The sequence below is a fragment of the Podarcis filfolensis genome (genome assembly GCF_964270895.1).
Source record: "Podarcis filfolensis genome assembly, chromosome: 2".
Classification (NCBI taxonomy): domain Eukaryota; kingdom Metazoa; phylum Chordata; class Lepidosauria; order Squamata; family Lacertidae; genus Podarcis; species Podarcis filfolensis.
This window is the reverse complement of record NC_139605.1, coordinates 56,453,229-56,477,682: the sequence shown is the minus strand read 5'-3', so window position 1 is coordinate 56,477,682 and position 24,454 is coordinate 56,453,229. Positions and strand designations below refer to the sequence as shown.

The following is a 24,454-nucleotide window of genomic DNA, read 5'->3' as shown; positions in this document are numbered from 1 at the left end:
CATATCTTGTTCATATAATTTCTATTTTTCCTTTACGATCTCTTCTGTTAGTCTCCTTAAGCCGATAAGCAAAATAATAATCCTGTGTGGATTTCCCGTTCCTCCACTAAGTCCAGATGGTTTCCATATATCTCCTTCGTAGATAACATCGCTCTTTCCATCATAAATTTGGCATTTGTCGCTCTTAAGTCCCACCAAGAAGTTGATCCACGATATGTAAACAACTCTATTTCTCTCTTTCTCCTCCCAGACCCAAGAGCTCCAACAATGCCTCCCAAAATGGCGACGGCATTTTTAACTGCGTCATTCCAAATCTCTTAGCTTTCCAGCTTCATCTTGAAACATTGCTTTGGTTCGAAAGTTTATCTCCACACAGCCTTAAATCCACAGCTTAAGTCCTTAGTTTCTGACTCATTAGGGGAGGGGATTCTTGTTAAATCACATAAGAAAAAGGAAGGCAGGTTTTTCCCCCCCTCCCCCCTCAGTCATACCGTATCTTGACGTATCTTCTCATATTTTATTCTTGTCTTGTTATCAGAGATCTCTTCTGTCAGCAGTCTTTACTCCCCTTTTTCCTTGAAGCATGTGCAATTTATCTCGTCCAAATTGTTTCTTTTGAAGATGCTTGCAACTAGCGGCGCGAATCAGGGACGGCGTCCAGGAGTGCCGGAATCCCACAGGAGGGCTTTGTGCCTAGTGCCCCCACCCCCACAAATTCGGGGGTGGTATAGGGCACAGCAGGCAAGGGCCGTCCCCCCCACAATCCTGGGGGGGTTAAGGAGGCTAATTACCCCCATCATAGCCTCCAAATTACCTCGTGTGGGTCGGAGAGATGTTATTGTCAGCCATCTTCCGATGCGCCACCTAGTAGCCCCCCCTTCCAGGCACTGATCAAAGCCAGAACCGCTTAGCTGCAGCAAGGTGCTCACCTCATGTGCTTTTAGGCCGAATGCCAGGAGTCTGAGAGATGCTTGGGGTGGCGCATGAAGGGAGCTCAGGAAGTCATGAGCCACTGTGAGACAGGCAAGCAAGTCCAGGGATATTTGCATTGCACATGTGAAAAGTCTGGTAAGGAGAACCTGTAGGAAGCATGTAGGTGGATCGAAAATCTTGGAAGCCTGACAGGAGTGTGAGGGAAATCACTCTACTGTCAGGCTTCCAATCCCTTCCGGCACAAGTGGGCTTTCTGGCATGAGGGGTGCATGTGGGAAGCCCACAGACGAGGACTGGATATGTGGGGCGCTTTGTGGGAGGCAAACGGGTGGGTGTGGAGCATGTGGGGAAGGGGTATATGTGGGGAGCAGGTGGAAAGTGTGCAGGTGGGCGGGGAGCAGGCGGGGAGCAGGCTCGGCGTTAATTCCCCTGCATTCCATTCTGTTTAATTGCTTATTAAATTCTAAGCAGCCAATTATCAGCAGCAATTACAGCTCCGCGCAGTGACACAATCGCCGCTTTAGCATTTGTTAATCAAATGCTTATTTAGGAGTCCGCTTTATTAGCTGTTGTTGGAAGGAGAGCCCAGTCCCTGAGGCTGGGGGAAGGGAGCTTCAAGGCTCCCCCCTCCCCACATTCTCTTGCCTTCCATGATGCGCCTTGACTCTTCTCTCCCTTGGGGTTTCAAATGCCTCTTCTCCTGAGATGCGCCAGATAGGCAGGCCAATCATCCAGAGTGTGTAGAAACCAAAGCAGCAGCTGCCATTTGGTGCCTCTCCATGAAGGCATCGGTTCAGGACACTGGGAATGAAGTGTTCATGCACCCATCACTGGGGACCGTGACTTAGTGACAGAGTCCATGTTTTGTACATAGAAGAACCCAGTTTCAATCCAGGTGGAAGAATCCGCCATGCAGCAGACTGAAGCAAGCTGATTCTGGAGGCCAAGCAGGGAGTGGGAGGAATAAATGCGGCAGGAATTTAATGTCTGCGTAGCACGACTTTTAAAAAGTGATGGCTAGGGCATCCTTTGGCATCTGCTTCAGCTAAAGTCTTGGTCGAGCGGTGAAGATCCGGTAGCAGGTGATGGGGAAAGCCATTCCTTGGAAAGCTGATGCCAGTCAATGAACAAAGAGTCTGACCTGGTATAATCCAGTTTCCTATATTCCTATGATATGGAGTAACGCACATGTGAAACTCTGCTTTATACAGCCGGAAGAAAGGGCCTCGGGGATCCCGACAGAAAACAACAAGCCCTGCCCCCAGTCTAGCCAATGGCATTATTGAACATTCACTTTGAGTGCTGTAGCTGCATTGCCTTGGGGAAGGGCGCTGCCTCATTTCAGCCACATCCAGGTAGCCATAGCCAATCAGGGACAAGGAGATTGTCCCCAGTCAAGAGGCAGGAGGATGAGATAGGCAGCTACTGGCAACTAATTGGCTCCCTTTTTGCAATAACGGTACATGTTTTATGCATCTGGGCATGAAAAGAACCATTCCAGATATGAACAGGGAGATGGGCGAAATGTGCAAAGAGGTCATCCTGTGGTATAGAAATTGAGTGCATGATTTGATGGTATGTCTGTTCCAGGTCAGCATTGAAACATGTGTGTGTGGACTGAAATGTGTGTGTTCCCATGTGATTCATTTGTTTTATAATCAGAGTGATTAAACAGACTCTCACATGAACAAAATGTCAATCTAGGAGCCTCTTAAGGGCAAGTGAAGGAAGTATATCGCTTCTTTTAAACATGCAGGAAATTTCAGTTCAATAAACAAAACTACTGCTATGTATAATCAGAGGGGAAATGTATTTCTCTTCAGTTTGGCTTGTCTGCCAAGTAATAATCCCTATGACAGCAACAACCTACAGCCAACGTGGCTTTGGAGGGGGAATTCAAGTCTCATCCATGCTAAAGACCCAAATTTTAAGAATGCATTGGCACTGATATTAGCTGATATTAGCTGATCACTACCATTTTTTGTGATTACAGTGGTACCTTGGTACTCAAACTTAATCTGTTCTGGGAGTCCGTTTGACTCCTGAAACTGTTTGAAAACCGAGGCACGGCTTCTGATTGGCTGCAGGAGCTTCCTACACTCAAGCAGAAGCCACGACAGACGTTCAGTTTCCGAAAAGTGTTCACAAACCGAAACACTTACTTCCAAATTTGCGGTGTTTGGGAGCCAATTTTTTCGACAACTAAACCATTTGAAAACCAAGGTACCACTGTACTATTAGCACTAGGTCAGGGGTGCCCAAACTTTTTTCAAAGAGGGCCATATTTGATGAAGTGAACATGCGTGAGGGCCGACTGAAGTTGTTGAGGTTTTTTTTAGATTTAACCCCAAAGTTGTTGAGTTTTTTTTGGATTTTACCCCAAGACATATACTGCCACAGGGGCCAGATTAAATCGACCGGCGGGCCAAATTAGGCCCCTGAAATGGACATGCCTGCACTAGGTGGAAAGGCATAGCTATGGAGGTTTTACCCTGAAACGCTAGTTTTGGATACGGACTGGAAGAATTTATTTATAAAACTTATACCCCACCATAGGAAATCAAGTCAGCTAATGAAATCAAGCAAACAAATATCATACACACCCTCGTTCAAAACAGCAAGAATAATAAACCCCGTGTTAATATAATGAGCCAAAAATAATGACTGTCATTATGTGACCGATGAATAACATAGAATAAAAAAAATATTCTGGGAACAGCAGTCAAACTGCAAGTAGCAATATCAATTAAATCGCATAGTATTTATGAAGATCCAAGTTTCACCAACTGCTGAAAACATTATTATAGCACCTTGGGGGCCTTGGCAGAGAGGTAGTAAATAATTGCAAAAAAACAAACAAATAAGAGTGCCAGGGCCTGACTGATCTCAGCTGGCAGGGCGTTCTACAGGGTGAGTGTCACTGAAGAAAAAGCCCCATGTGCGGCAGCTAAGCTGTTTGCTTCACAGAGTCAATGAATCTGGAGCAGTGTGTCAGGTGATGACCAGAGCATGCAGGGAGAACCATATGGAAGGAGGTTGGTCCTTCAGAAAAAAACATATTGAAGGTTCTTTTTAATCAGCTTTGCTGCAGGGAGAAAGGAGTTAGTATGCTGATGTGGCTGTGTAGTGCATGTGCACTTTGCAGGTTTTCATTCAGAGATGAAGACTGTGAAACTATCCACACCCCAAGAGGGGGTGCAGCAATTGAGCCAGCATCACTCCTGTTCTACTACTCCCTTTTCACCTCCCTCTCTTCTGCTTGGGGGAGGGGGCAGAAAGATCCCTGCTTCCATGTCAATAGGAAAGGAGGCTGCATCTCTCAGCCCCACCAATTAATGTTAATCTTCAATTAAAGCTTTTGTTTATTGATCAATTGATCATATTGATTTAAGCTTGCAGAACTAGATAGTGTATTGGACTGAGAGGCCTGAGGTGTGTCAGGGTCCCTCTCAGCTGCAGATTCTCTCTCTCTTCAGTCATAAGCAAGCTTCCCTCAGTTTATGATCTGTCCAATGGAAATTTTAAAAAATGACTACCTCACAAGGTTCTTGGATGCATAATGACCAAAAAGATTCTTGTTAGTTTTGCTTATTATGGATTTATTCCACCCTTTTAAACCAGGAATTCAGGGTGTCATACGCAGGTTCTCACAACAACCCTGTGAGGTAGGTTAGGCCGAGAGATAATAACTTGTCCAGGTCAGCCAGTAAGCTTAGTGTCTACATAGGGATTTGGACCTGGGCCTCTCTGGTCTAAAGGTCAAAGAAGATGTGATAGCAGAAAGACCTTGGTCAGATTTCTAGCGGTCCCATCCCCCCCTTTAAGGGGGACTGATTCTGAAAAGATGATCCTCTCTTGGAATTACTACTCTCCTTATGGGGCAAAACATACAAAAGTAACATATGGTGATCAGGTGTGTGCGTGCAGAATTGGGAATATTATTGCTTTATTATTTTGTTTGCTAGTTGACTAATGCCAAATGGTCTTTAGGTGACTCACAACAATTCTAAAGCTTGCAGAATTTTAGAACAACAAAGATAAAGCAACGTTATAACATTTCACCTACCCCACCCCACAACCAACAGCTCACTCCGATTTGAAATAATTACGGCGCAGGAACTGGCACATCACATGCCTGCGAAAAGAGCAGTGTGGGAGCACTGTTCCTATCCCATGTGGTGTGTGGATGATAGGTAGCAAAGGGTAGGTCAATTAAAGCGTGCGAACTACCTACATATTAGAAATAAATCTCTAGCATAGAGACACTAGGAAGCTTAGGAGGTAGTGGTGGTGGTAGATGTTGATCATGCCGCTGCAGATCCTTAAGGCCTGAGTTGGACCAGGGGAGGAGGAAAGCAGCAGACTGGCCTGGGGCCATGGAGTAGAGAAGCAAGTGGGGAGAGAGTGAATCTAAGGGTGGATCCACAACATATATTCAATGAGCATTTAAAGAACACAAGTCCCCCATGAGAATCCTGGGAACCATAGTTTGTTTGCAAAGTTTTAAAATAATAATTTCATTTTATAATATATATAAAACAAGAGAGAACAGTTATAACAACAGACGGAAATCAAAGAAAGACAAAACTATAAAAAAGGCAAGTAGAAGGTGACCAGTTGCACGTGGGTTAAAATCACAAAGTCCAAGTAAAAACTATGGGGAATCGTAGTTTGTTAAGGTTGCTTAGAACGGTAGCTCGGTGAGGAGGGAAACTACCGTCCTTAGGCTTTTTGGGGGGAAGTCATGTGCTGTAAATGTGCACTGGGTGTGCTTTAAATGTACAGCAACGGGTGGGGCGGAAAGATGAGTAAGGGGAGCAGTCAAGTGCCGAGGAGGACAGGGCACTCCTGTGCCCGTCTGCAGTGGTGGTGTACAAGACGGCACTTGGGCGGCTGCAGCTTATCTCACTATTGTAGTGCTGCAGGAGTGAAAATCCCTTCTTGTTGCGCGCAAACCTGAGAGGTGCGGGAGCCTGCGCTGCGCTAAACCGGCCCTTCCTGCTGAGAAAGGGAGCAGCAGCAGCAGCAGCAATGGCAGAGCTTCCGAGGGGGCTGTTGAAATGGGATGCAGAAGGGAGCGGCGGGGCAGGCGAGAAAGGAGGCCAGCTGCGAGGAAGGAGGCCTGTCCGAAAGGGGCGCGCGTGTTGCGGCTAGAGAAGCGGCCACGCGAAGTCCCCGCGTATTTTGCTCAGGCTCGCCGCAATCCTGCTCCCGCCAAAGGAGCAGCGCGGGGCCTCCCTTTCGCCGCGGCCGGTTTGCCTCGACGAGCAGGCCTTGGCCGGCCTCCCCGCACGGGCCGCGGGGCCGGAGCTGGAGGCCTCGGGGTTGCCTGCGGTGGCGCTGCCCTTGCGGAGAGAGGCGCCTGGAGGCCCGGCGAAAGCGCGGCTGGGAGGCGGAGGGGAGGGAGCGGGATCAGCTCAGCGTGGCATGACGAGACGAGGCCCCCGGAGAAGTGAGCTATGTCCCTTATTGGTCACACTACATTTCTTTTTCATTAGCAGTTAAATGCAGACATGAGGGATCGGCGCAGGTTCACTGGGCGCGCGCCGTGCGGCATTTCCGGCCGTGATGGATTAGCCCCGGTGGAGGCGGCGGCGGCGGGGACGAGGGCGGGAGGGGGGAGAGCCTGCTGTCAACAGCCCCAGCTGTGGACGCCTGTCATGGGGGGAGGTTGGTGGGGGGACACCGTGACACACGTCTCGGCAAATAGGAAGGACAGGGAGAAGAACCAGGGCCTCGCATTAGGGTCCAGGGATGAGGGCACAGTGGCGGATGAAGTGGGACAGGTTGGGCGGGGAGTAGGTTGGTTGTATATATCACAGGCAAGTGTACCTATTGGCATTTCCTCGTTGTGTCTGCTAGTTGCCAGCACATTCTCCCCATGTATGTGTTCGGCTGGTGAGCACAACTGGCTTTCTTGTTTTGTGAATGAGTCTGGAACCGTCCTCAGCATACACTTGTGCTTCAGAAATTCTGGAATTGTAGCATCCGGGCACGTGGGCGAAGCAGAAGAAAATGTGGTGCTTTAAGCATTTGCATATACATTTTAGATGATAGGGCAATTGACATTTTGAAGTGAAAGATTCCAGAATGCTTAAGTGTCAGACAAACTGTGTGCTGACCCCCACACTGAAGTGGATTGTAATCTCTATGTTAGCATTTATGTATTCTTTTTTAAAAAAAGTGTTATCAGCATCTAGCCCACCCCATTCCCAGGACAGCCAGCAATGTGCTATTTTACTGCAAAATCGCATCGCTTTAACCTCATTTGTGCTATCCCAGCTCAACACAGGCCAGTGACAAATGGGAAGCAGTGCAAACATTGCGAAGATTTTTACCTAACACATATTGGAGGATATGTGGGTTGACTCTAGTGAGACAGAAGGCGGAGGGTTCTAGCTCTCCATATCTGGAGCAATGTGAGTTACATCTAATAGCTGGTTTTATCTGAGCCGATCATCAGATGGGGCTTCCTGTTCCTCAGGTGTAGGAAGCTGAATTTAAGGCATAGAGGACGGAATTTAAACCTGAGCACTGTTCCTATCCATACATCACAGGCTGCCTGCTTGTCCCAGTAAGAAACTAAAAGGGTATTTTTAGACTTAAGTTTGAAGAAGGAACCCCAAGTTCATCCAGGAACAGTATTAACAAAGCAGTGATATGGGGGGGGTGATTGTAGGTTAAAGCCAAAGGGCATTGCCAGTATTTTGCTTTGAAACATACACACAGGCAAGTATCACAATTGTTAGTAGCATCAGGCATAACCAAAAGTTATTCCATATTGTGAACAGTCAGGAGGTAAAACAAACCTACACACAATCAATGAGCATCTGCTTCGCATGCAGAAGGCCGTGGGTTCAGTCGCGGGCATCTCTACCTAGGGCTGGGAGAGTGTAAGCAGTTTTTAACTAGATGACCCAGTGGTCAGACTCAGTATAAGGCAGCTTCTGACTACCACACCATCTGTAAGTGTGCATTCCTGTTGAAGGCAGTATCTAGAACTATCGCCTCTGATTATCCCTGTTAATACACAAGCGTGGGATGATGTATCGTGTGGCATTGTAATGCTCTTAACTTACTACTCTGAAAGTGTTTTCTGACATCTCTCACCAGCTTCCTAAAATCTTAAAAGAGTTACTGGTAAATGTCAAATGATGGTGAGTTTTTGACACTTGCATACTTAATAAAGAGGAAGTACCTAGGGGGGCTTTCTGTTGGCCCTTACCCCCAGTGGTGTTTGGTTGCAGCAGGACTGAGAACATGGCCATCTGAGTTGGCTGTGGGGACAGCAGCATGGCTGAGAGCTCTTGCTGCAGTTGCTTTCATTAATGTTACAGACCAATTAACTGTGTAATTAGCCGAGATCCCCAAAGAGCTGCTGCTGCTCTGATTACAGTGAAGGAGAGTTGAAGCCTTGCCCTTTAACTGAAGAAGTTTGATCTTAGAGGACTGCGGGGTTTGGTGGCCAGCAGAGCAAAGGCGTTTTGCATGTACTGATTTAACCTTGAGGTTTGGAATGAAATCCACCTACGCAAGGCCCATGGTGGAAACCTGACTCTTCATGGCCTCTGTGAATGTTGTGGTTGCTAGTGTGCCAGTTTCTAGCCCCTCTCCTCTCTGCCCAGGTGCCCAGCAGAGTGCCACAGTGCCCATCCCTGTGCCTGGCTCTTCCTCCGACCTGCTCCCTCACTTCCTGCTGGAACCGGAGGATGTTTACATTGTCAAGAACAAACCGGTGACACTGGCCTGCAAGGCCACGCCTGCCACCCAGATCTACTTCAAGTGCAATGGCGAGTGGGTGCACCAGGGCGACCACATCATACAGCGCAGCATGAACAAAACCACGGGTGAGTGCTGGAAGGGGTGGGGCATCAAAGGGCAGCAGAGGAATCTTGTTTTGATGGCTGCAGGGCCGACGCTCAGCTCCTGTCCCACTGCTGACCTAGAGTTAGGAGGCCTCATATTTATACTGTTAGCATGGCTTTTGTGCTTCTTTGGCTGCTGTGGTTTCCTGAGATTTCACTATTACTTTTAAAAGTTTTTTTTAAAGATTTCTCACATGCTTCTGAGCATATATTTGCAACAATCAGAGCCAGAGACATGTCTGGGTCTCTCCCCCCCCCCCACTTTTCTCATGATACTTGAGGTTCTCTGGAAACTGAACACAGCAGCGTTCTGCACACTTACTGCACTTCCACAGAATTGTGACACCCATTCATGTAGAGCTCCTCCACCCACTGATCTCTCCCCCCTTCCCTGCTTTCCACCCTTGCCTCTTTGCCCCCTGGTGTTTTGGCAGGCCTGCCCCTCATGGAAGTGCGGATCGACATCTCGCGGCAACAGGTGGAGAAGATCTTTGGTTTGGAAGAGTACTGGTGCCAGTGTGTCGCCTGGAGCACGTCTGGCACCACCAAGAGTCAAAAGGCCTACGTGCGCATTGCTTGTGAGTGGCGCCCTGCTTACCATCCTGTCTGCTCAGGGGACCCCTCTAGGACTTCAAACCACCCATCATCCCTCTCCTAGAGCCTCATTGTCATTCCCCCCACCTACAGCTGAAAATCAGAGCCTGTTCTTTCATGTCTGAATCGACTACGATCAATTGGCTGCTCATGTTGGCAGGGAGCAGACAAGGCTGTGGCCTAGTATGACCTGGGGGGTCTTCGATGTCATCTTGACACCGCTCTAAGCCTCTCTTCTTTCTAGATCTGCGAAAGAATTTCGAGCAGGAGCCCCTGGCCAAAGAGGTCTCAATTGAGCAGGGAATTGTGCTGCCTTGCCGCCCTCCAGAGGGGATCCCACCAGCTGAAGTGAGTACTGGCCCTGCATGCTTAATCCTGGGCAGAACTGAGGGGGCCATTGGGGAGAATGGTTGAGGAAGCCCACCAGTAGCACAAAACCAAACCAAACCACTTCATGGGGACCACCCGACGTTGGAACCCACATCTCACCAGCGTTGGCTTTGCCACCCTGCAGTTCCTGCAGACGATCTAGGTTGGGTTCGTGGTAGCCCATTCGCCCTCACCCTCATTGCAGCCACTTGATTGACGCCGGCCTGTCTCTCTGCAGAGCTCATTAATGCACATTTCGGAGCCTCCCTGGGCTGCCCTGGTGCTGAGTGGCCTGTCAATCTCTGTCCCTCACTAGGTCAGTGCCAGAATGTGTTTTCTTCTGAGACAAGTTGCAGTCGCAGTGTCCTTAAAGGCTACGCGGCCTGACCCAATCCTCCTGCCCTATGTGTGGCTTGTGTCTCCCCAAGGTCGAGTGGTTGCATAACGAAGACCTCGTGGACCCAGCACTGGACCCCAACTTCTACATCACGCTGGAGCACAGCCTGGTGGTGAAACAGGCCCGCCTGGCGGACACGGGCAACTATACCTGCGTGGCCAAAAACATTGTGGCCCGTCGCCGCAGCTCCCCTGCTGCTGTCACTGTCTATGGTAGGGCCCCACCAGGCGATGGGATGGGTGGTCCCCAAGAAAAGGGGACCAATGGGTGAATAGCAGGTCTCTCCATAAGTCTTCAGGGTTGGGGGCAAGGGCAGGAATCTGGTTTCTTTGGAGGCTTGGCTGTAGCTCAGAGGGGAAGATGGAGCAGTGACAGGGCCGGCTCTACCATTAGGCAGAGTGAGGGAGCCGACTCAGGCAGCAGATGCTGGTGCAGAGGGGAGGAGTGGCAGCCTCATGTTAGGGAACAAAGCTGGGTGTGCCTCTAAGATCACTTGCTGCCCTCAGATGGGGTGGGGGATGCTATCCCACTGCCAGCACTGAAGGAAGATTTGAACTGCCGGAGCCAGCCAGCTTTCGTAAAAGGAAACGGGAAGAATTGTGTGGATGTCAGCTTGTCCTTCCCTTTGGGCAGCACTGTTTCTTGGGCTGGCCCAACTGTTTTGGGGTGTGATGAAGAGGGGACTTTGCTAAGTACATGCACCTCAAAATGGGGGAAATATCCATCCTGGAGGGAGAGAGGGGGTGGGCGGGGGAGCCAGGCTGTGTCAACGCGACGTCGAGAAAGCAATGCTCCTGCAGAATCTCACAGGAGAAAGCGGCATGACCCCCCCACCCCACCCCCTCCTCCAAGTGTCCGCCCCTCTGCTTGTGACTCCTCCTGCATCCCCCCATGTTTTCCTGTGTATTCTCCCCAAGCTGTACACACATACCAAAAGCAAGAGGGAAGCTGGCACCCCAGAGCCGGCCGTTTTGCCCCAGGAGAACCCTGGAAGCGCTCGGCTCCTTCTCTGGGCCCAGAGAGAGAGCCCCACCTCCCTCCCTGCTGCCAACGACTGGCCCTCCCAGGGTGCACCGTCGTTGGGAGCTCTAGCTGATGCTGTCCCTTCCCCCCAGTGAATGGCGGCTGGTCGACGTGGACGGACTGGTCAGCCTGCAGCACCAGCTGTGGACGGGGCTGGCAGAAGCGGAGCCGGAGCTGCACCAACCCAGCACCACTCAACGGGGGGGCCTTCTGTGAGGGCCAGAATGTGCAGAAAAGTTCTTGCGCCACCCTGTGCCCAGGTACTGCCCTGCCACTGCTGCGCACCTGCTCCGGCGGCTCTGTTTTGCTGTGCTCACTCGCACCCTTGGCCCCCGCCCCACCACCCACAGCAGCGGGAAAATACTCGAAATCTAACACATAGGAAGCCCAGAGCAGGCTGAGCCACACACGTCTCCCACTCTCAGTCCACTCCAAGCCCCCCTTTTTCTGTTTCAGCCCAGAGTTCGCTGCTCACACAGCTTTGCCTATGCACCATCCCATCACTGTTTGGTTGCCCCTTCCTTCCCCAAAGCAACCTCGAGCCCAGAATGGTGCTGCATGTTCCTGGGACTTGTTTTTTCAGTGCCTTCAGCTCTGTTTGAGCTACTGGTCCCAAGAGAGCAGCTGGCCTTTGCCTTGCCTTCCCCTCTTTGCTCTACCTGTCTTCCCCAACCCATCCATGTGTCTGTGTTTGTCCCTTCCCATCTCTGAGCCCCTTCCAAGGCATGTTACAAATATGGGAGGGCCCCCCTTGCCCCATTAGAAGTGGCTTCTGTGGTGGCCAGCAATGGGTCAGCCCTGAGCTACTTCAGCCCGGTCCCTCCTCTCTGTAGCTGACATCGCCCAACAGTGTCCTCTTGACCCACCAAGCTGCTGCAAGCATCCGGCTAGTGAGATATCTGCTTGGGCTTGGCGGGGTGGGGAGGTAGAATTTATGCTGAGGATGAGAAACCATTTGAGATTTGGGATTTTGGTCCCTAAGCCTCTATACTGCCTCCTCCTGTCTGGCAGTGCCTGGCGGTTGGTCAACCTGGAGCATGTGGTCAGTGTGTGGTGCAGACTGTACACACTGGCGAAGCCGTGAATGCTCGGATCCAGCGCCCCGGAATGGTGGGGACGAGTGCCAGGGGCCTGAACTGGAGACCCGCAACTGCACCAGCGAGTTATGCACTCACGGTGAGTTCCTGCTGCTTTGGGGGAAATATAAGACTCATGCTGTGGGTGGAGATGGAGGGGAGAGGTGCAGGTGGTGGCATGAATTTGACGAGCATCTTCTGGCACAGGTGTGCCTCTCCGGGGTGGCCGTGGACATAGGCAACTGGTGCTGCCTCCTGTTGCGTAGCTTCTTTTGAGCGACCTTCCGTTGCAGGCTGATTGAGATGTAAGGGCATTGAGGCCTGTCAGTTCTGGTCTGCCTATCTGTCCACGTAGGAACTAGCAGCCGTCTGCCCAGCACAGATGGAATCTCTGCTGCCTGGTTTAGCGTTGCTTCATAGCCACAGGCTAGAAGGCAGAAACCCACCTTGTCACCGGCACCCCCTGGCCCATGCGTCCCGCCACAGGCTCCGTCCCTTAATGAGGAGGCCCCAGAGCTCTCTCCTGAAAGATCACAACTGGTGCGCACTGGCCCAGCAAGCAGGCTGTGTGCCACCCTCACCCCAAGGCAGAAGAGCTCTGCGCTGGCCCTGCCAGGGCGGAAGAGTGAGTGACAGGCCCCATCCTGGCTCATTAACTATCCTAGCTTGTTAGGCCTCCTAGGGGTTTTCTCTTCCTTTTACATCAAATTAACCATTCTCACAGCTGAAATGAAGCAATGGCCCCCTGCCCTCCCCAGGGGGACTCAGGCTGACGGTTTGACCCAGCTGGCAGTGGGGGTGGGGAGGAAGTGCATGAGGGATTCAGAGGGACAGCAGGGCAAAGTGCTGGTTCACAACACACACACACACACACACACACACACACACACACACACACACACACAACTGGTTCATTCTTCCTCCCTTACATGCAATTCCCTGTACATATGTTGCCTCATAAACCAGACTAATGCTTGCTTCTGTTAACACAGAAGCCTTGTTTGTTCTCTCTCACACACCCACACCAGGCCTGCATTCTTTCTTTCCCCCTTTCCCCCTTCAGCCCCCACCAACCTGCCTTCTTCTGTACAGAGGCTTCATACAAAGGACAACACACTCTCACACTCTTCTGCACAGCTGGGATTTTGGCCATGGAGCTTTGAAGGTTTCTACTTACTCAACCTTCAGAGATCATAAGCAAGATCCCAATTCTCCCAATTAAAGACTGTCTGCCTTTACTTAGAAATTATGAGACAGGAGCAGAAGGGCTCCTTTTAACCCAAGCTGCAGCCTTACTAACCCTGCCCAAACCAACCTCTGCCACAAAACCTTTCCTGCAGAAGCACCCTTTGTGTCTAGTCTGTGTCTAGTCCTCCTGGAACCACATTTCAGATCCCCTTCTGAATTATTATTTCTATAAACATAAAGATTTTTAGATAACACACTGGTTCGACAGACAGGGTTATTGTTCTTATGAACAATTAAATGGGCTTGTATCCCAGGCATGATCTCACACTTACGAGACCCCTTTTCTGTTTCAGTCCCGGGTTCACCATTCACCCAGCTTTGCCTGTGCCTCAGCACCCACTGTTCCCCAGAGCAGCCCTTTTCTTTCATAACATGCTGGTAACATGGCTGTAGTTATTATAAAAGGGAACCACAACAGATGCTCATAAAATACGCTGCTTGTTTTGAATGTCATTTTGCATTTATCTAAAAATGGGTTGAGAATCTTATGCCGCCGCCACCACCACCCCGCCTAATTCAGACCCTGATTCCCAAAGGAATCTCTCATGCTTTCCACCCATTCCTCTCCAATATGGATTTTGCATCATTTTTAAGACCAGGACTTGAAGAAGGCTGTGAGTTTAATACTCTGCTCAAAAAGGAGGAGGTTGGAAATGTGACTTTGCACTGAAAGACAGGGAAAGGGCAGGGGTTTGGGGCGGGGTTTTTTAAGGGATCACAGGATTTGGTTATCAATTCCTTGATGACCCTCATTGCAAGAAGGCCAATGACGTTTCATTCAGTGTCTCTTCCATCTCTAGAGACATTGGCAGACTTCCATAGATAATTGCGCACCATGCAGATGAGCGGTGCGCTCCTTCTCCAGAAGGGGATGCCATTATTTTATACAGGGCAACAACTGGCTCAGAATTGCACACCTCTCTGTTCTCTCCTGCTTCCCCTTTTAGGAACGAATGGCTCTGAGGATGTGGCTCTGTATGTGGGCCTGATCGCTGTTGCTGTCTGCCTGGTGCTGCTGCTCCTAGTGGTAACCCTTGTCTACTGCCGCAAGAAGGAAGGGCTGGATTCTGACGTGGCTGATTCTTCTATTCTCACTGCTGGCTTCCAGCCGGTCAGCATCAAGCCAACCAAAGCAGGTGAGCATCACGCCAGTCTTGGGGCATCCCGGGGATTTTTGGAGTCCTTTGCATTGAGTGCAAGCAGCCTTCCTGGAGCCACGGTCAGCTGCCAGGTCTCGAGGTGGAGACGGTGTTTGTCTCTTCCACGACTGCAGAAAGGTTAGGTAAGATACAGCTGCAGCGTGTCTTACCTTGTAGCAAAATAGGATGGTGTCTGCCATTTTAAGAGTCCCATGACTACTGTGCCAACTCTTAATGTGCTCTTTGGGTTTCCTCCCCTACTCTGTTTCTCCTTCCTGCTGTTACAAGTGCTACAAAAAATAAATACGAAATTGTAGTATTCAACACGTACTAGCTCAAGGGGATTTCCCATCCCTCTATTCCATCTGCACTATTCTCAAATTTATTCCAGAGGGTTGGGGGAAACCCCAGAACAGATTTAGAGGGTGGGGGAGAATGTTTCATTGTGCACACGCGCGCACACACACACACACACACACACACACACACACACATATCATTTGACTGAGAGAACATTCATTGTAGTGCTACGTTGAACAAAAACCACAGATCTTAAAAGCATAATGGAACCTGGTGACAACTAAAAACAGTGGTTTAAAGAGATTCGTTGTTTAAAAAATGGCTTCCTGGAATAAGCTCAGAATAAGCTCAGCTGGTTAGAGCATGGTGCTAATAACGCCAAGACTGCAGGTTCTGTCCCCATAAGAGACAACTGCATATTCCTTCATTGCAGGGGGTTCGACTATATATGATCCTCAGGGTCCATCCCAACTCTATGATTCAATTCAAGTCAAGTGAGCAAATGGGAAAATTTCTGATAACAGAAGACTAAAACTGTTTAAACACCTGAAGGCTTCCTACAGTAGGCAGCGTAAGCAGAGGATATCTGCAGAGGACTACGTAGGAAAAACCACAGACCAAAAATCTCTTACAAAATACCGTAATTATAGCCAGAGACTCACCTCTAGCCATGCATCTCTACATCACTGAGCATTGCCTTTGCCAAAGAAAGATGCAACACCAGAGGGTTAGAAACAGGCCATCTGCATATTTTGTGAGAACCTGCTAAATTACCCTTTCCAGTTACAAGGCCTTAATGCTTCCTGCCAGCCCTCACTGGGCTACAGGACGCCAACCAGTAAGGGCAGCCCAGCACTGGTCAGAACAGGAGCCTGTACAAGAAGGGTTTTCTAATCATCCCACCCCCAGCTCATCTGCCAGGCATTCTTCAAGTATTTCTGAACTAGTTAATTAAAGTTGGTTCCCCACTAATCAAGAAACATGAACTTCTAGAGGAAAAGTAGTTGCTGGAATGGAAGATGCAAGAGCTTGCTGTCACATCTCTGTCACAATGACTGTCACAGCCCCAGGAAGTTAAAAATGTAGGGAACCTATTATGTAATGTAGAAGAAGTCAGTAAAATCAAATGGCCTTGAAGTCATCATAGGTAGTTGTATAGTAAAATGACACTTGTGGATAAGCACATCTTTCATCCTAACCAATCCATTTCTGTCATTTTGGAACCGGTTTACAAAGACCCACTAGCCTGGTTGGCAAAGCCATGGCCCAAAGGTTTTAGGCCCTAAAACAGACCATGGTTTATTTTGAACACAGAGCCATGGTCTAAAATGGCTGTTCATGAATGAGCAGAGTGCTAGAGTGTGCTGTTCTTCCTGCTTGCCCCCTTCCTTCCATGTGCTGCTTAGGAGCTGAAAGAAACCAGATCCCTGGCCTCATATTGCATGCAAACCAGCACTTGTGGTTTTGTTTTTCTCCAAACAAACTATGAGCAGTAACCGATGTTTTTTCTTAGCTTACTGTTTGTGGTTTGCTGGGAGGGAAACAAACCACAACTGTTAATTTGCATGTAAGACTAAGCCAATGCTCTGGTTTATTTCTACTGCAAGGCAGCCCAGGGAGGAGAGAGGGAGGCACAAAGAGCAAGGGCTGGTCTGCTTTAAACAATAGCTTCACATACACGTGGACTGGGTCATTTATGAGCATCTAGGTGTGGGTGGAAGAAGTATCCTACCATCATTCCATCAGCCACTTAACTTTCTCATCACCTCATGATGCGACCTTTGGCCTTTGAGGCTCACCTCTTTGCACCCTGACAAGTGGTGGGGCGTTAAAACGACAACTGTGTCATGCGGCCAGCTCCCTTAGTCATTCTGCATTTGGATATCCTGCCCGGATAGGTTGTATGAATTAGTCCGGACTCCTGGGCTCTGCAAGGGAGACTGTACTGCATCTTTAGGAAGCTGTCTCTGGGAAATAAAATGCACAACCTTATTAATACAAAAAGTGATGGTTTGAACAGGGATCTTTGTTTCTCGGGTCATTGCAGCAGTCTGTTACCCCTGCTGGTTAATGTATTTTGTGCAACATTGTCTGATGAGATGATGTTTTGTGATTAGGCTGCTATCTACCTGAGGTGACTGAAAATATCTGCATTTGCATCTGTAAGCAATATAGGTCTGTATATTGTGCTAAGAATGAACTCTCTTTTCCATTCTGCCTAGAGAAGAGCTTTCAATACGTTCAAACAGCACATGTATTTTGACCGGCTCAGTTTGTTGGGTTATTGACATAAATCTCTCTCCTTTGCAGATAACTCCCACTTGCTTACTATCCAGCCTGACCTGAGCACCACCACCATGACCTACCAGGGCTCGCTCTGCCCACGCCAGGATGGACCCAGCAAGTTCCAGATTGGCAATGGGCACCTGCTGAGCCCCCTGGGCAGTGGGCGCCACACCCTGCACCACAGCTCACCCAGTGCGGACCCTGTGGACTTTGTCTCTCGGTTCTCCACCCAGAGCTTCTTCCGCTCCTTGCCCAGGGGTGGTGCCAACATGGCTTATGGAACCTTCAACTTCCTGGGTGGACGTTTAATGATCCCCAACACAGGTGAGATGGGCAGAGAAGGAAGGCTGGGGATTTGGGAGGCTGAGCTAGGTAGGGAAATGTGTAGGTTCTTTATGATGCTCGTAGTTCCCTTCTGGACCGGCATTCAAGCATACACATGCAAGAGACTGAGGCTTCCTGTTTAGCCTGTATAGGAATACGATAAGTGATCGTTTTGTGGATAAATTCCAGATATAAACTGCATATACCATTTCCCCACTTTACGGGGAAATTGTCCTGATCCTGAGCAGCCCCTTATTAATGCCCAAGGGTCAGCATGCCCAAGAGAACACGGAATGTTTCTTTCAAGCCTGGACCCATAGGAAGGTCTGACAAGGGCTAGTCCACCCACGAGGCGACTGCCCCTGGTGTCAGGATTCTCAGGGGCAGCAGATCCTGATATTGATCTTCCCCCCTTGTTCCTGGAGCTGGCTCTTCCCTCACATCTTCTTCTCTGTTGGGGAGCGGGACATCATTTTGGGGTCTGCCTAAGGTTCAAAAATGTCTTGGGCCATCCATGGACACTGTATATTGCACCCCCTTGAGCAATAATGTCTGTGCCCTTTAGGTGTCAGCTTGCTCATCCCACCTGATGCCATCCCGCGAGGAAAGATCTATGAAATCTACCTGACGCTGCACAAGCAGGAAGATGTGAGGTACCCCTCTTACCCCTGAAATCCTTCAACTACCCCGTTAGTGGTCAGTGGGACCCCTAATTTCTCATATACCAATTTGACTCCAGTCCACTGTATGCCTGCCCCATCACCTGTGGCACATAAGGGCTCTCCTACAGGTTCCTGTAGAATCCACACGGAGTTCTTGGACAACTGCATCCCTGTAGACCTTGTCATGCAGATGGGCTGCAGAAATTTGCCTCCACTCATGAGGTGGAGGGAGCAGCATGAATTGAATGTCACTGTGGAAGGTCAGCTACAGCATCCAGGAAGAAAACAAAGTCTTGACATACACATTACTCCTCTTGCTGGAAAATTCTCAGTGTAATTCTATCCCTTCAAGATCCACAACTCCAGATTATCCCATTCGGCATTTCAATCTCTTACCAGGCACACACTTGCCTGAAGGAAACAAAACTGATTGGAAATAGGCAATAGGACTCATCTACTTGTTCTACATGTACAGAGGCTACAGGGCCAGCAGCACCCCAACCCTGAGCATTTTACATCAAAGCTCTAGTAATACCAGTCTAGCGCTTCCCACGTCATGCTCGTAAGATTGAACTATATAATCAACAGAGATCACCCGCCATTTCTAGGCAGATTTCTCTGTCGCAATCTTAACTACATCCTAAAATGCTACCGAGCATGTTTCTGATTTAATGTTTTTGTGCTGGCCCTTGACAGCCCACTCTTGCCCGCATCCCTCTGCTCACAGCTGCATCAACAGCAAATGGAGAAAGCATGCTTCTGTCATGGCACATTTAGTGTCAAGAATCCCTTTGGTGCTGGTTGAGGATTGAGGTGGGAGATTTGATTAGGACATCTAAAGCAACGTGGCCTGGAGCATGAAGGATAAGTCATGTTAGCTAAGCGGGTGAGATCTGCCAGCCAGAAAGGACCTTGCCAGGCTGCTCAATGGAGCATCACCCTCTGGCTAGTCATCCTCTAAAGAACTTGAGTGCTGCACACTTGTACAATTCTTGCCCCCGCCCTGTCCCTGCTCCCTTCCAAAGAAGGATACCTAATGCAACTTATTCATCGTGGATATATTCTCAGAAACATTTTTGGAGTTCCCACTTTGCAGATAGCTCCAATAACAGCTGTCTGCCATAACTGAGGCATTTCCACTTTTCCCACGAGCCTTATGCCAATTCACACATCTAGCTCAGCACTCAGAGTCCCATCTAGCTCAGCACTGACTACACTGATGGGCAGCAGTTCTCCAGGATCTTCCTGGATTACCCAGAGATGCCGGGGATTGAACCTGGGACTTTCTGCAAACAGACGCTGTGCTATTGAGCCATGATCCTTCCCCATTCCCTTATGTCAGCATCCATTTCCGATGCACTTACTGAAGACTGCCAGCTCCAATTCTCTGCTTGGATTGCCAGTAGTACATGCTGACTATAACCCCACCCAATTTCTCCACTCTGCTTCCACCACCCAGTGGAGAAAATGCAGATCCTGTTTGCTTTCTGTGCCCATTGGAATGATAACCAAGGGAAACTAGCTCATGGCAATAGTCAGAAGCGTCTGTGCTTGGCTTTGTATGCCCCTTCTCTTTCCAACTCATGGTTTTCTCTCTTTTTTGAGGCTGCCCCTGGCTGGCTGTCAGACCCTGCTGAGTCCCATTGTCAGCTGTGGGCCCCCCGGGGTGCTGCTCACCAGACCTGTCATCCTAGCTATGGACCACTGTGTGGAGCCAAACCCGGAGACCTGGAGTCTCCGCCTCAAGAAGCAGTCGTGTGAGGGCACATGGGAGGTGAGTGCTTGGCCTCAGGCAGTCACAAACCAACCCGAAGGCTTTAAACAAGGCTGTATTGTACTTTTTGCTTTACAAAACAAACAACCTTCCGGGCCAAAGTAACCTAAATTCTGAAACCTGCTTAAATTATGCAAATCAGTCATATTGTTCATAGTTTTTTTTTTGCTTGCTTTGCAAACTCTATACTGTTTCTGCTACTTCTGAGAAAGAGGAGGAACTATGCGTGATGCTGAAGTCTCATCCTTGGGAAACAACGGAAGTCTTATTCAGCTATCCCTGTAGCTTTCTCAGGGCTTCACCATACACTCTCAAGCATATCTTTGCATCCAAATGTTATAGAAACATGCTTTGTAATATATATATGAAAGCTGGATTCTGCCTCCAGTATTACAATCTTACATTTCCCCCCAGAACTGTAGAATATACACTGCCCTATTTTCAACATTAGCAGAATCTGATGGACTGTTTACTGCCCAGCACTGGCACATTTGATTCTGATTTGTGTTCTACAGTGGAGGCTGTGATGGATCCCTCAGACTAACTGAAGATAGCTCAGTCAGTAGAGCATAAGACTCTCAATCTCAGGGTTGTGGGTTTGAACCCCGTGCTGGGCAAAGAATTCCTGCATTGCAGGGGGTTGGACTAGATGGCCCTTGTGGTTCCTTCCAACTCTACCATTCTATGATTCCAGCTTGAATGTAGTGCAAATGTTCCTATATATGCCTAAAGAGCAACAGTCCTCCTACCCTCTCAAGCTCAGTACTTCATCCTTGGTCCTATATACCAGCTGTTTCCTGCTGATACCCCACCCATGCAGATTCATTCTCCTTGTGTGTTGGCCAGCCATTCTTGCATAATTTTTTTTCAGAATTCATAAACAGCTCCGGATTCAAGGAAATACCCAAGCACTGTACTTCTAGCGTATTAGTCAGCCTTCTCCTTCTGACACCTGTTTGTTTGCCAACAGACCTTTGCAGCTGCTTAATTTTTGATTAGCCGGCCACCTTAATGATTATTTGTTCTTTTAAAATGCAATTTAATTTTTTTAATTGATGCTTTTGCAGTGTACACCACCTTGCACGGTACAGAAATGCTTCTAAAAATAAGCCATAATCTGCACTGGCTCCCTTGTGCTGCTTCTGTGCTCATTGTGCCAGTAACTGTTGATCAGGGCGGTTTTTATCTCTCTGCCCACCCCTCCACCGCCTTTCCTGTTTCCTCAGGATGTGCTGCATCTGGGTGAGCCCGTGCCCTCGGAACTCTTCCACTGCCAGCTGGAACCCCAGGCTTGCTACATCTTCACAGAACAACTAGGCCGCTTTGCTTTGGTGGGGGAATCGCTCAGCATGGCGGCTTCAAAGCGCCTCAAACTGGTCCTTTTCGCACCCACTACCTGTACTGGGCTGGAATATGATGTCCGCGTGTATTGCCTCAGCGACACCCGTGATGCACTCAAGGTATTACCCCACAAGGCCAAAATACTGCCCTGGAAATGCCCCAAACATACACACCTTGAGCCTCTTTCCCACAAATTCGCCACCTGCCCCAGTCTCAATAGCTCATTATTTGCTCAAGAATCACAGCTGACCAGCCTTAATGCTCTAGTAGTACGGCCTATGTGTTGCTTCAGGGACACTGACCACATGCCCAGTATGTTGCTCTATAGTTTCAGGGTGTCCGGCCTCACCTAGGCCTCTCCCTTCCCCACCATCCAATGATTTTGTCACAACCCGGATCAGTCCCTTGCAACTCCACACTGTGCCTCCGCAGGAGGCGGAAGACACCAGGAAATGGGTGTTGATGGGTTCTAGTCACTCAGCCTCTGCTTTGTCCATGCAATTCCAGGAAGTGGTACAAGTAGAGAAGCAGATGGGGGGGCAGCTGATTGGCGTGCCGCGGATCCTGCACTTCAAGGACAGTTACCACAACCTGCGCCTCTCCATCCATGATGTGCCCAGCTCCCTGTGGAAGAGCAAGCTTCTTGTCAGCTATCAGGCAAGTGGCCCATGGGCTCTGGGAGTGTTCTGTATCCAGAGTAGGCTCCCTCTTCTTCTGCCTGCTGCCATCGCGCTATGTCACCTCCCTTTTTCATCTCTTATTTACTGGGATTCATTGCAAAGCCCCATATCCTCAGGACCAGGAATACCCCTTCTGAAAGATGCTAAGCTCTTATGAAGCTCCACCCACTAGCTGTAGTTGTGGGAGGGGGGCAGGTATTCATCAGTCTGCTTTTATAGTTTGTCTAGTTCCTAATTCTACTAGCAGTTGCTGACATCATGGGCCTGATCATCATGCTCCTAGGAGCCTCATTCCTTACCACTGAGGAAATCCACACACCCCCAACCCAAGCCTGCTCTCTTTCTCTCTCTCTCCAGGAGATTCCCTTCTATCACCTTTGGAGTGGTCTGCAGCCTTACCTGCACTGCACCTTCACATTGGAGCGACTTAGCACCAGCACTTGCCAGTTGGCTTGCAAAATCTGGATCTGGCAGGTGGAGGGTGATGGGCAGAGCTTCAATATTGACTTCAACATTGCCAAGGTGAGGGCAAGGACATGGCCATGGGAGAGCTGGCCAAATGACCTCTGCGGTACCCTTTTGGGTGGGAACCTATCTAGCTTTTGAACGGGTTTTAAATGCTTTATGCGCACTTGCAGTTATTGTGTCGAGGACTGTTTCATAGAATTCCCATGGAACAGAGTCAAAAGTGGAAATGCAAGGCAGGGCGGCGTCAATAGGTCTTTCCATCCTAACATGAGCATAGAAAACTATCGCAGGCTGGAATTGTGTGCATGTTCAGAAAAAGCATAGAATGGGCCAGTTCGGACATGGCTTTGTAACAAACCATAGTTTATGAAGCCAGGTGGAGTGTTGGCTCTGCATGTCCTCATCCCATTCACCCTTCCTTCCCTTGCACACAAGCTTTGGCGCAGGGGTTCTAGAACTAGGGCTGCCCATGCCGTTTGAAATTGGGGTTTACAATTGTCCTTTTTATTCTTATTGCACCCTGTCCTGGGACTTTCTGTGAAGGGCAGGTAACAGGTATTCATAATAAATAAATACTAACTAGAATATTAACCGGGGTCAGAGCTTGCTTTAATTATCCTGGTTAACAAACCAACACTAGTCCACCTCCCCATTTGAGACGTTATTAGGGAACTCTTAACTCTGATCTGTGCATCAACACCAACATGCAATGGGAGGAGGAGAGTGGCAAGGAAGAAGCATGTGGGCCCATTGCTCTGCCATGGCTTATGAGACTATATGTGAAGCAGCCCAGTGTTATGTGAGGTGTGAAATTTAACATCTTAATAACCTTCTTTCATAAAAGCAGGTTTTTTAGTTACTTTAGGGCTGTGAAAGTGTGGCCAGTGATTACTGGAATCTCAGAAGCCAGAGACGTGGCTAACTAGCAATTATGCTCAATTTCCATAATCTGTAGAAGTCACAGGATCCCATTTTTTCTCGGTGCAAAATACAGCCGGCCCTGCGCATCGCTGCTCTTTACGTCAACAAAAGCCTCCTTTCCCCCGCAGCACTGAGCCTACCCTTTAACTTTTCGTTCCCCTTCACTCCTCCTTTCCCAGTCAAGCGGGAGATATTCTTTGTGATCTTTAGGTATCCTCCTTCGCTAAACCTGTCAAGTAGACAGAATTACCCTTCTGGGGAATATCTGGGAGAAAATCATATTGTGTCAGGGAGGCCTCTCCACCTTACTTAAAGCAGTATCAAACTGAGAGAGAATATAAAGCAGAAACAGCCTTGTCTTCACGGGCACTCTCTCCTCCATTGCCTCCTCTCACCATGAAGACTTTGTTCGCCTTATAGGTCCTAATAGCTGCTCTCCTTTTCCCAGGATGCACGGTTCTCAGACTGGCTGCCCCCAGACAATGAGGCTGGCTCCCCTGCCCTCGTGGGCCCCAGTGCCTTCAAGATCCCCTTCCTCATCCGCCAGAAGATTATAAGCAGCCTGGATGCACCAGGGGCCCGTGGGGCTGACTGGAGAGCATTAGCCCAGAAACTGCACCTCGACAGGTAAAACACTATACCAGGAGAAACAAGCTGCAGCTGGCACAGACCCTACTAGGTGGATGAATCTTGCTTTAGCAGGAACAAGTGACTAAGGTGGGAGGAGGGGTTTCTGTATGGCGGGCCAGCAGGAACAGATGCAGTCACATTGTTTTTTCCTGTGAAATAGTGGGGGCAAGGAAGGAGAGGAAAACTGGGGGCTCATCTGGACTTCTTTTTGTGCTGTGAAAACCCGCTCTTTACTGCTGAATTGGAGCAAACAGCAATCTGCAGAAATCCAAAATTGCCATTTGTTCCAATTCAGCATTAAAGAGTGGGGGTTTTGCTAGGGCAAAACAAAAACGCTCAGACAGAGTTTTAAAGAGCAGGCCTGTGCCTAGAAAGCATGGGGCAAAAGGTGGGTGTGAATAAGTGCTGCCTTGGGGGCTCTTTC

General features: G+C 49.1%; 1 protein-coding gene across 4 annotated transcripts in view; it reads left to right on the top strand.

The window, feature by feature from the left end:
- UNC5A (unc-5 netrin receptor A) overlaps positions 1–24,454 on the top strand; it is an 86,677-nt gene that overhangs the window by 61,073 nt on the left and 1,150 nt on the right. Inside the window, exons 1-15 of one of the 4 annotated variants that reach the window (XM_083603823.1) lie at positions 5,812–6,385; positions 8,559–8,780; positions 9,233–9,376; positions 9,637–9,740; positions 10,190–10,370; positions 11,274–11,441; positions 12,193–12,357; positions 14,453–14,641; positions 17,255–17,554; positions 18,120–18,207; positions 19,822–19,990; positions 21,217–21,450; positions 21,839–21,988; positions 22,369–22,533; positions 23,849–24,027. In XM_083603823.1, coding sequence (XP_083459949.1) covers positions 6,361–6,385; positions 8,559–8,780; positions 9,233–9,376; positions 9,637–9,740; positions 10,190–10,370; positions 11,274–11,441; positions 12,193–12,357; positions 14,453–14,641; positions 17,255–17,554; positions 18,120–18,207; positions 19,822–19,990; positions 21,217–21,450; positions 21,839–21,988; positions 22,369–22,533; positions 23,849–24,027 — 2,483 coding nt within the window. In that variant the 5' untranslated portion in view covers positions 5,812–6,360. Of the gene's footprint in view, positions 1–5,811; positions 6,386–6,624; positions 6,756–8,558; positions 8,781–9,232; positions 9,377–9,636; positions 9,741–10,189; positions 10,371–11,273; positions 11,442–12,192; positions 12,358–14,452; positions 14,642–17,254; positions 17,555–18,119; positions 18,208–19,821; positions 19,991–21,216; positions 21,451–21,838; positions 21,989–22,368; positions 22,534–23,848; positions 24,028–24,454 lie in introns of those variants that run through there. The other 3 variants (XM_083603825.1, XM_083603822.1, XM_083603824.1) reach the window with 3 other exon arrangements.